This window comes from Ursus maritimus, unplaced genomic scaffold, assembly GCF_017311325.1.
Source record: "Ursus maritimus isolate PB19 unplaced genomic scaffold, ASM1731132v1 scaffold_30, whole genome shotgun sequence".
Taxonomy (NCBI): domain Eukaryota; kingdom Metazoa; phylum Chordata; class Mammalia; order Carnivora; family Ursidae; genus Ursus; species Ursus maritimus.
The window spans coordinates 7,663,975-7,675,119 of record NW_024425564.1 but is presented as its reverse complement, the minus strand read 5'-3'; the positions used below and the strand labels follow the sequence as shown (position 1 = coordinate 7,675,119).

Below are 11,145 nucleotides of genomic sequence, written 5' to 3'. Positions count from 1 at the left end.
ACTTGTAACATTTGAAAGGGTGTATGTTAAGAGAGATTGAAAGACTTGGAAAGGTAGATGCAAACTTCTCATACATTTGAAAGAGCATTTCATGTGTCATGCAAATAGATATAGTAAATATTTAAGAAATCAACACATGCACAGTTTGATGTATTTATAACAAAGTGAGGTGGGTTTCATGCTCTTTCCATATGTAAACGGTTACTGGAGCAGCATAGAGCTGAATCCCGCTTATCGGTAATTTCTAAATCTGCCCGATCTCAGCAATCCTGAACCCACATGGAAAAGTTCCATCCAGTCTTTAAGTTAAAACTAAACAGAAAAACCTTGGTAAAAAGATCAGTATTTTATCAACTAAACCAAGCTCCGAGCCGAACTGAGTTGCAGCCGCCCATCTAAGAGGTGTGCTGCCGGCCAGGAACGGCGCGGGCCTGAGCCCCTGGGAGGCATTTGCGCAGAACTTATAGCTAAGTGACCCTGCGCCGCTGTCCTCCTTGTACACCTTAATTTCCTCATCCTTTCGGGATGTCTTATGGATTAAAGGGATTAAAACTGCAAAGCCGTGAGAAGAGTGGCCGGCACGTGCAAGCACTGGGAAGTATTCGGTGCTAGAACTGCTGATTGGAAGTCCCCGCACAGCAAGGCCGGGCTCCGGAGCAGGAGAAGCGGGAACGTGCACACACAGGCTCGCTTCCCCAGGGGCTGCCGGCCGAACACGGGCTACTGAGACGGCCGGTCAGGTCCCGGGGAGAGGGCTTTCCCACTCTCGTCGAGTGCGTGCGCTCGCCATCCTCCGTGTCGTCTCCTCTTATGTCCCGTGAGGTTCGCGCTCACCCGGAAAGCTCTTCCACACTGCTCACACTCATAGGGTCTCTCCCCGCTGTGCACCCGCTGGTGCCCGAGCAGGGCCGCGCGCTGCCGGAAGGACGTGCCGCACTGGCCGCAGGTGTACGGCTTCTCCCCGCTGTGGATGCGTCTGTGCTGCGTCAGGACGGAGCTGTGATGAAAGGCCTTGCCGCACGCCTCGCACGCGTACGGTTTCTCCCCGGTGTGGATTCTCTGGTGCTTGGTCAGGTTGGACTTCCCGCGGAAGGCTCTCCCGCACTGTGAGCAAGCGAACGGCTTCTCGCCGGTGTGCACGCGCTGGTGGACGGCGAGGCAGTGCCGGTCCTGGAAGGCCTTCCCGCAGTGCGCGCACGGGTACGGCCTGTCCCCGCGGTGCGCGCGTTCGTGAGCCCGGCGCCTGCACTTATGACGGAAGGCGCGCCCACACTGCCCGCACGCGTACGGCTTCTCCGGCGCGTGGCTCCTCCGGTGCCGCCGGAGCTCCGCCGGGCTGCCGAAGGCCTGGCCACACTGCGCGCAGCCACCGCCCGGCCCCCGCGCGTGCGTCCTCGTGTGCTTGCGGAGGTCCGAGCTCCGGCGGAAGGCCCTCCCGCACGTGCCGCACGCGTAGGGCTTCTCACCGGTGTGGATGCGCAGGTGCTTGCGGAGGTCGGAGCTCCCGCGGAAGGCTCTTCCGCACGCGCCGCACGCGTACGGCTTCTCGCCGGTGTGGGTCCTGGCGTGGAGGGTGAGGCAGTGCTTGAGCTGAAAGGCCTTCCCGCAGACGGCACACGCGTGCGGCTTCTCCCCGCTGTGCACCAGCTGGTGCAGACGGAGCCGGCTCCTGCTCTCGAAGGCCTTCCCGCACGCGCCGCACGCGTGCGGCTTCTCCCCGCTGTGCGCTTTCCTGTGCCGGCAGAGTGCGGCTCGGCTGCCGAAGGCCTTCCCGCACTGGGCGCAGCCGAAGGGCTTCTCCCCCGTGTGGGTGACCCGGTGCACCGACAGCTGGCTTCTGGTCTTGAACGCTTTCCCGCACTCGCGACACGCGTGTGGCTTCTCGCCAGAATGCACGCGCTCATGGAGAACCAGGGCGGCACGGCCGCTGAAGCTCTTGCCACAGTCGGCACATCGGTGGGGCTGCCGTTCTGGGAGGACTCCGTTCTGTGGAACACGCTTCGGGGCTGCACCGAAGTTTTCCCTGGTCTTTCCTTCGTTGCGGGTCACCTTCTCCTCTCCCAGTGTCTCCATCCCGGGCGCGTCCCGTGGATTCTCTAACTTGACATCCTGGACACCAGCTCCTCCAGCCTCAGCATCCTGGGACAGGGCTTTCAGGAGATGTTCGACTCGGACCCGGCAGACGTCGCCGCGGTCGAACACCTCCTGTTCTGAACTCGCCTTCTCATTCCCAGGCCAGGTCCTGTCCGCTGATACTTGGACAAGGAAATGAAAATGCCAGATGTTCAGACGTCGGGAAACACGGGGGGGCGGGAGGGGTGAAAGGGCGAAGCCGCTGGAAGGGTACGTGACGCCCGGGCTGGAAGAAGGCTACGGTCACGGCCAAAGGCTGCCAAGACAGCTCAGACTCTGCACACTTTCCAAAAACCCTTAGAAACCTACTCGTTCTCGAGAATCTCCTAGTGTAGTGACTGGCAAACTCATTCACCCAGTCACCTCAGTCAGGAAACTGAGTCACATTCAACCCTCTCCCTCCCTCAGATTTGCTCAGCGGACATTTTACAAATCCCACCTGTCGTGACACGGACTGCAGTCTGACCCCCCAGGGACCCGTCTGCTCTGCAGTGTAACTCTTCCCGCCGGGGGCCAGGGCACATCAGAGCTGGGCCATCCCCCACCCGAACCAGGCCAGGTTCTCTCTCCTTGGACTCGCGCCCTGACAACAGCCAGTGCTGGGGGATGGTGCACCGCCCGGGGGAGGGAACGTTCTGCCCTCGGCACCGAGCAGCAGAGGGGACAGTGGGGTGAGGGGCCTCATGTCCCCCTGCTCTTAGGTTCCACGACACCCCTGAATAATAAATTCTCATTGTTTTGCTTAAGTTCGCTTGAGTTAAGTTCTGCAGGCAACCAGAGTTCAAATCAGTCTTCTCTTTATCTCAGCTCTACCCCTTCCTCTCTATTTCTGCTGCCAGGGTTTTTCTGCTCACTAACTGCCACCCCACCCCCAACTGTCCTTTAATCTGCCTCCCCTTGAATCTGTGCTCTACTCTGCTTCCAGATCGTTCTAAAAATCAAATCTAATCATGCCACTCCTCAGCTTAAAATGTCTCAGTGGCACTGCATCGTTAACAAGACAGGAAGGAGGTGAAGCATGCAGCCAGATCCCCAGCTCTGGAGTGGGACCACAGGCTGCAACCCTAGCTCTGACCCTCCTGGCTGTGCAACCTGGGAGGACGACTGTACTCCCTGTGCCTCAGGTGCTCATCTGTACGACGGGATCGTTACCTAAGCTAATGTGTGTAAGCACCTGCTACACGGATGGGAATGCTTCACCCATGTCAGCTCCTATGGTCAGAATAAAGCTCCAAGTCCGCAGGTTATAAAAACCCCTCTGAACCATGACCTTGCTCCTGCCCTCCCCACACCAGCCGCTCTGAGCCCTTTGCTCTGGTCACGCTGCTCACGCTTCATGAATGCGAGAGTGCATTCTCCCTCTGCCCAGAATGCCTCTCCCCTCCTTCCGCTGAGCCACCTCCCTTACGCCACACGTTTGGTTCATGGTCATTCCCTCCACAGTCATTTGGTCCCCAGTCCGATTTAGACGCTTCTACTCCGTGTTTGTACATTCCAGGTACCACTCCGTGGCTCTCACTATTCTGTGCTGTATCATCACTGACTACCTGCCTTCCCTACTTGGCAATAATGTTTGACGCCATCTCCAGTACCTTGTCTAGTGCCTATATACAGTAGTTGCTCAATAAATGTTTGTTGGATGGTAGGAGGGAGGAGGAAGGAAGAACAGGTATCGTGATAGGGCAGTTGGCTCGGTCTGTGGGTAAGGGACACGTTTTGAAGGACAAATAGAGAAAACAGTTTGAATGAGGAGCTGGTACTGTTTCACGACTGACGAGGTACACAGGTCAGGGAGCGTGGAGAGGCAACGTGAGAAAGAGGGAGGCTCAGGTACAGAAACAGGGAGGGCACAGTGGAGACGGGCTGAGGGGAGAGATGAGTTTGCCTTCAGGTGTGCTGGTCTGCAGATGACAACGGTCTGTGCAGTAAACACCAGGAGTGAGAAACAAGAGTGCTGCCCAGGAAAGGGGAGAAGTGAGCAGTGTCCATGCACCGGGCACCTGCCGCCCAGCTAAGAGCTGAAGCCGTGAGGGCAAACAGAGAAAGGCAAGGGTCAGAGGCCTGAGGCTCAATGTGGGGAAGGTCCTGAACAAAAACTAGGGGCAGTAGAGCAGCGTTCTCTGGGCACTGGAGGAACTGATACACAGAAGGGAGATGAATTCACTGAGCTTTCTCTGAGGCCCAAATTGCAAAGGGCCTATCAGATAGGGGGAAAGAAGCAATTAGATCATGACAGAATAACTGCCCCAACTGTTTGCTGCTATTTGTTTTCTCTTCGTTAGGGAGCCTGGGCACTAAGAACATTCTACGTCCACCTCCCCAGGGCACCCGGCAGGAGGCTGCAGCTTCCCATCACTCACCTGGGAAGGAGCAGGTCAGGAAGCCCCAGTCCTGCAGATCCTGAATGAAGGGCTCGGCCCCCTGCTCCAGGTGGGAGATCAGAGGTGGCTTAGGGACTGCAAAGCCTGGTCGTGGAGAAGGAACAAGAGTGTGGAGAGCAACACTACCAGGGTCCTACACCCAGCCTTGACTCCTCTGCCCACGTAGGGAAACAAGGAAGAAATGGCCACTGGGGTACAGAAGGGGTTTGTTCAGGGGTCTGGTCGCATGGAAACATGCGTACAGATATTCTCAGACAAGTCATACTCAGAAGGGAGAGGAGGAGACCCTAGGGACCAGTCCCTGCTCTTGTGACTACCTTGCTATGTAACAGAGGCTAGAATATGAGGCCCCACGTACATCAATAAAAAATACAACTGAAAGGAAAAGGAGAGGAAACAGTACTGAGCCAAGCGCAGGGACGTCCTTACCGACCGAGATCATGTTCCCGTAATTCTCCAGCATGACGTCCGCGTAGAGGTGCCGCTGAGCGCGGGTCAGACACTGCCACTCTCCACCGCTGAAGCACACGGCCACGTCCTCAAACGTCACAGAGTCCTGAAACAGTTCCCTGCCGCTGTCCTGGAGAAAACCCCCCCGGTGCCCTCAGGACAGAGAGGCAGGACAGGACTCTTGGGAGAAGGTTTACAGAGACGAGAGGCGGTTACTGTGTGTATTTGGGAGAGGTGAAAGGGAGTGGACACAAATGGCAGAGGCGACAACGAAGGAATGGGGATGTTCCTGGTGAGAGGGAGCACCTGCACGTGGGGTGGGGGCGTCAGGGATGAGTGGAAGGAGGCAGGGCTGTATTTCCAGAAGGATGGAGGGGCCGCAGCTTACTTGGGCCGGGCTCATCGGTGCGCTCTTTGCGCCTGGCCGGTCTCCTCGGCTTCCCTCTTTGGCAAAGGCAGGATGCGGAGGGGTTGGCAGGGCTGAGGGAAACGAGGCGGGTCAATCTGGCACAGTACTACCGAAACCTTCCTCTCTCCTCCTCTCTTCCCCTGTGTAGAAACTTCCCAAACTCCGTCTCCCCCATTATTTCTCCAGCTTCGGGTTCGGTTTTGGGCAGCAGGCCACGGCACAAAGTCATGCGGATGGCCAGCGTTCTGTCCGTCACCTGCTATGCGTTTTTGTCTGGTCTCTCTTTACCCTGGAATGACCTCGCCCCTCCCCAAACGCACGTCACTGACTCCTGGCTTGTGGGATAACCTCTCTTTCAGTATCTGGACTTTGAAGTCACTTCCTCCAGAAAGACTTGGGGTGGGGATGGGGGGATAGAAAGGAGGGGAGGTGTGGGACAGAAATATCCAGAAACGGCCCGAAACTGATTCCTTTCGGTAACTTACTGGCTGCTCTACCTCCAGTTAGTTTCTCCAAGAAACACCACCTTCCCCTCTCCTATTAAGCCGTCCTCCCCGCACCAGCGTAGTCTGGCACACTGCTAGTTAACGGGGCCCTGATTTCCTCCTGGTGGGCCAGCTCAACCTTCCTGTAGCCTCACTGTTTGCGGCAAGTAACCTTTCTAGAAAGTTCATCAACACATCCCAAATCCCGGCTTGAATGATCTCTTCCAGAAGATACCAGTGGGGTTAGTCACCAGTGGGTAAGACCTGAGGACTACCCTGTGGCTTTAGGTCCCCAAAATTTCATTCCAATTTTACCAAAACTTCAATTGAGGAGCAAACTGGTTTCTTCCCAGAGAAACCTCCCCCAATTCTTCTCTGGTTTAGGCGACTCTCAGCTTTTCACCAAGACCCAGGCTGTGTGTGGGTCTCTTGGGCCCCACTCTGTCACTCCATGTCTCACTCTGCAAGCCCGCGCTCCCTAATTCTTTGTCGCACACAGTCCCACACCCGCCTGGCCTGCACACAGCTCACAGCAGACGCTCGCTCTGCTCTGCTCCTGTGACAGCAAAAACACAAACCTCCCAACTGTGTTTATTTTTTTCATCCACATTTTATCACGAACATTTCCAAGTACACAGAAAAGCTGAATCGTAGTAAAGATCCACATACCTTAACATTTGTTATGCTCTATCGCACATCTGTCCAGCTAACTAGCCTATTAATCCACTTTGTTTTTTGCTGCATTTCAAAGTAATCGAAGGTATCAGCATACTGCACCCAAAACACTGAACCAGAGTTCAGCATCTGTTTACGTTCTCGTTGAGGGAGAATTTACTACAGTAAAACAAACCAGTCTTGAGTGTACCACCGGATGGCCTTTGACAAGGCGAATCCCTGTTTACCCCAACTTCCCTCCAGACGTAGCGCACCTGGACTTTTACTGTACCCTCTTCACAGACTGGGAAAGTTCTGCTAACTCAGCGGTTCTTCTTACTCTTTTTTCTTTAAGTGCTTATCACACTAAGAATTTGTTTTAAGTGTGGAAAAAAATAGGTAACACAATTTACCATCTTAACCATTTTAAGTGTACAGTTCAGCAGTGTTAAAAATACAATGTTGTGTTGGGGCGCCCGGGTGGCACAGCGGTTAAGCGTCTGCCTTCGGCTCAGGGCGTGATCCCGGCGTTCTGGGATCGAGCCCCACATCAGGCTCCTCAGCTGGGAGCCTGCTTCTTCCTCTCTCACTCCCCCTGCTTGTGTTCCCTCTCTCGCTGGCTGTCTCTCTCTGTCAAATAAATAAATAAAATCTTAAAAAAACAAAAAAAAACAAAAAAAAACAACAACGTTGTAGAATCTCCAGGACTTTTTCATCCTGCAAAACCAAAACTCTCTACCCATTACCCAAGTTGCTATTTCTCCCGCCTCAGTCCCTGGTCACCACAGTGATTCTCGGGATTTATTTCTTAGCTTTAGATTTTGGAAAGCCAGTGTCTGCCCTCGAGTTAAACATGAACTTGGAGACAGGCTATGTGCTCAAACGGCACGAAACTACCTTTGCCAATGCAGGCCGCGGTAACAAGATACCCAGACTGGGTGCTTACACACTGGAAACCTACTTCTCACGGTTCTGGAGGCTTGAAGTCTGAAATCCAGGTGCCGGCATGGGCTGTGCCTGGCTTGCCGTCCTCCGTCCTCACCTGTGGGGGACGCAGTGAGAGTTCTGGTCTCCTCTCCTAATAAGGACACGCACGAATCTCTTCATGTGGCCCCACCCTTACGTCTTTATCTAAGCCAAATTACTTCCCAAAGGCCCCACCTCTAAATATCATCACAATGGGGGTTAGGGCTTCAATGTGTGAATTTTGAGGGGACACAAACATTCGGTCGGTCACTAAACTACTTGTTAAAATGGTGTACAGATATTATCTAGGATGAGATTCATTCGTTTATATTATATGTTAGGTAACTGTATACTTTATGGTCCTGAAAATCACCTATGGGAAGAGAATTTAAGGTCTTATGAAAAAAAGAGGACCAGGAGACTCAGGTCAGATGTGAACCATAAGAGGGTGTATAATTTTATATTTAAAAAAAATGAATTAAAATAAACACCCAAGTTAAGCAATGTTGCTTATCTTCTACCTCTCTTAAATTTGTACCGAATATGTTCTATATTATTAATTTTCCTTTATGATTCGTTATATAGTTGAAATTTCAGGATTTCTCCTCTGGAAGTTCCAATAATATACTTTTTCTCTTTGTAGATAATATATACTAAAAGCCTACTTTTGGGGTGCCCAGGTGCCTAGTCCTCTGTCCAAAAGTCTTGCCTTTCAGGGTCTGCTGTTAGGACTCCCGAACTGCTGAATGCTGTCTCCTGGGTTTTACCTCCATCAGCCACAGTCTTGTCCGCTTTGCTCTTCACACACACCACCACTCAGCATTTCTAAGCCCAGCCTCACGGTTCCCCATCTTCCTGTGTTTTTCCCAAAGCTTTACGACAAAACCTTCGCTCCTCCTTTGCTGCTGTTCTATCTTCTGTTTCTCAGGGACTCATACTATACTTCTAAAATCTCAGGGTTCCAAAAAGGTCTAAAGAACTAAAATTACATACACTCAGCATGGACATGGTGGCAAAACCAGTGGGGTAGGAGCTACCGAAAGATACCACAGGTTTCATGTACGCCTATATGAGTCATCTATCACACATGTTGAGTTGTATGTATGTAAGTGATGGAATGCCATTTCTTGGTAAGTTGCTTTGTAGAATCTTCTGATTATTTTTTTCCAAATTTGATGTAAGATGAGGGCAGAAACTGAGTAATTTAGTTTCTTGCAATACTGATCCAAGCCTAGTATAGACGTAACAGAAGAATTCCAATAAATGCTCAATAAGGAGCGGATTTCCAGGCCCCAGGAAGCATCTCCTCCCTGCCTCCCCCCACCCCCAGCCCCCGGCCACATCCCAGCTGTTTTCAGCTGCTGTCCTCCTGGCACAACACCCTGTGTGCCTCACCTCTTTCCTGCAGGAGCTCAGCCTCAGGGGTCCCAGGCAGCTGGCGTGGTGGGCCTGGACTCTCGTGTGACACCATCACCTATTAGGAGACACAGAAAACCTCAGGGACGCTACCGACGGGAGGAAAACAAGCTCTAAGCAACTATAAAGTTTAGTCCATGGAAATCAACTCCCAGACACACCAAGAGGGGAGAGAAATTCAGGGACTCAGTCCCTGATACACCTTATGAAAAACAGAAAAGTCTTTCAATTCCTCTCTATCACCGGAAAGCTTTCATGGTCACCAGGCCGTCCAGGAAAACTATTTTGAATTTTGAAGCGGGAAACTTCCACCACAGCCCCCACTGCTTTCCTTTTCTGTACTCACTTCTCCTTCCTCCTCCTCGGGAAACGCTGCAGACCCTCCTCTCCTTACCTGCTGCATCTTTTCACCCAGCTTTCTCTACAGTCTTCCACCGCAGTCCAGGTTCTTCCCTGCTGCTTGCGTCAAACTCCCAAAGTCAGTTCTGGCTTTGCCCAGACAACAAGTTTGGACGTGGCCTGGGAGATGCCAGCCAAAGGGCCCCTGCTGTCCCACAGGGCAGCTTCAAGTGTCACACAGGGCCCTGGATTTGGGGTTCATCAGCAGCATTCAGCTAGCTGTGGTCTCACATCTTGTTTTCCTGAATAGTCCATGAAAAGGGAAAAAGAGGACAGTGAACACAGCAAACAAAAGGAACTGCTGGGCATGATCTCTGGGAGAAGAGGGGCCCAGGGGGACAAACTGAAACCGCTATGTGTCTGGACTAGGACCTCTGCAGCTCCCAACCTTGTCCAAGCCGCCATCCCCTGCCTTGCTCCCCACTGTTACTCACTGGTCTCCCCGCGTCTGTCCTTCCCTTCTGCCTCTTCTCAATACGACAGTGAGAGTGCTGTGCTTAAGCCATAAACTGGATTATTTCATCTCCGCGTAAAACCTGCCATTCTCCAGCTTACTGCACACAGCTGAGCGCCCATTCCCTCTGACCCCCTCGCTTACTCAGAATGAAAGCGGGTCTTACCCAGGCATGCATGCCTACAGGCGTGCCGGGTGGCGCTCCCACGCTTCTCCTCCTCGTTCAGCCGTCCGGACTCACACGGACCTCTCTTTTCTGCCTCAGGGCCTTTGCACCGGCCGCCCCTCCACCTCAAGCAATCCTCAGGGCAGATGACCTCGCTTCCAAGCGTTGGCTTGGTGTCATCTTCCCCAGACCTACTCTCGGGGCCCCCCTAAGATTGCCACCTACTCTCTCCTTCCGATCCCGACGCCTTACCTGGCTTTTACCTTTGCTCTATTCTTTTCACTAGCACTCGACCACTTTCCAACACGGTAAGTTACTCAAATACGGCGTCGGCGGTGCGTGGTCGGTGTCCCCCCACGAAACCGGGGGCTCCCAGGCTCCCGAGGGCGGGGATTCCCGGCCACCATGATCGCGGCTGCACTTCAGCGCCTCCAACAGCGCCTGCCCCAGCGGCTCGGCGAACGAATGCGTGCGCGGACGCTGCGGGGGACAGGAATCGGGGGGACAAAAGGGAGAGGAGGAGCGGGAGGGAGCCAGAACACCTGCGGGGAGCCCCGTCTGGGGGGCGAGCCCGCCGCGGACCCCTCCCTGCGGACTCGGCTCCAAAGCCCGCCCCTCCCGCTGGCGACCCTGGGGCACCCGGCGGCTGAGCTCCCGCCTCGCCCGCACTGGAGGCGCAAGCCTTCCCGCCCGTACCTCCCCAGGCAACCAGAAACCAGGGACATCTGTGCCAGCTCCACTTCCTAGTCCTCCACCACCCACTTCCGGTGACTTTCTAGGAAACGCGGCCACTCGCTGGTCGGGACTTCCCCGGAAATTCCCGCGGGCCCTCTCGCGCGCCCGGCCCGGGAGTTCGCGCGAGTTCCTGAGGGCGCGAGGGGCGCGGGGGTCGCAGCGTTCAGTGCGTCACAGCACAGCGACCCGTTGTGGTCCGGCTTTGGGTTCCTCGCTGGAGTGCGCGGGAGTTTTGTGACGTAAATATATGAAAAAGTCACTTTTAAATATTAGCCAAAAACACAAGATGAGTGATGGAATGCTCTTTTTCAAAAATTTAAAAAAACCCTTACGAAAATTTAAGCCTACACAAAAGTTGAGCGAAGACTGATGAGCCCGCATATACTCATCGCTCAGACTTAATAATAAGTAAGATTCCGCCGCACTTGTTTCGTCTGTCCGCCTCAGCCCCGTTTTTCTTGCTCAAATATTTGAAAGCAAACTCAGAAGGTGTTATT

General features: G+C 53.8%; 2 protein-coding genes and 1 long non-coding RNA gene across 10 annotated transcripts in view; 1 reads left to right on the top strand and 2 right to left on the bottom strand.

The window, feature by feature from the left end:
- LOC121106037 (zinc finger protein 311-like) overlaps positions 1-450 on the bottom strand; it is a 5,794-nt gene extending 5,344 nt beyond the window's left edge. The window contains exon 1 of the mRNA XM_040644630.1: positions 361-450. Within this exon, the coding sequence (XP_040500564.1) occupies positions 361-450 (90 nt within the window). The remainder of the gene's footprint in view (positions 1-360) is intronic.
- ZNF311 (zinc finger protein 311) lies at positions 72-10,673 on the bottom strand. Of its 7 annotated transcripts, none has more exons than XM_040644881.1 (8): positions 9,914-10,673; positions 9,289-9,535; positions 8,874-8,952; positions 7,474-7,590; positions 5,353-5,444; positions 4,944-5,094; positions 4,494-4,598; positions 72-2,255 (listed from the first exon to the last, which is right to left on the bottom strand). In XM_040644881.1, the coding sequence occupies exons 2-8, from the start codon at positions 9,295-9,297 to the stop codon at positions 721-723; spliced, it is 2,088 nt and encodes a 695-aa protein (XP_040500815.1). In that variant the 5' UTR covers positions 9,298-9,535; positions 9,914-10,673; the 3' UTR covers positions 72-720. The 7 variants fall into 7 exon arrangements, with proteins under 7 accessions (XP_040500815.1, XP_040500818.1, XP_040500816.1 ...); XM_040644884.1 differs by having other exon boundaries at positions 4,944-5,070; XM_040644882.1 differs by having other exon boundaries at positions 10,166-10,673.
- LOC103681945 overlaps positions 10,672-11,145 on the top strand; it is a 78,274-nt gene continuing 77,800 nt past the window's right edge. The window contains exon 1 of one of the 2 annotated variants that reach the window (XR_005838759.1): positions 10,672-11,056. This is a non-coding gene — a long non-coding RNA (uncharacterized LOC103681945). The remainder of the gene's footprint in view (positions 11,057-11,145) is intronic. The other variant, XR_573337.2, reaches the window with a different exon arrangement.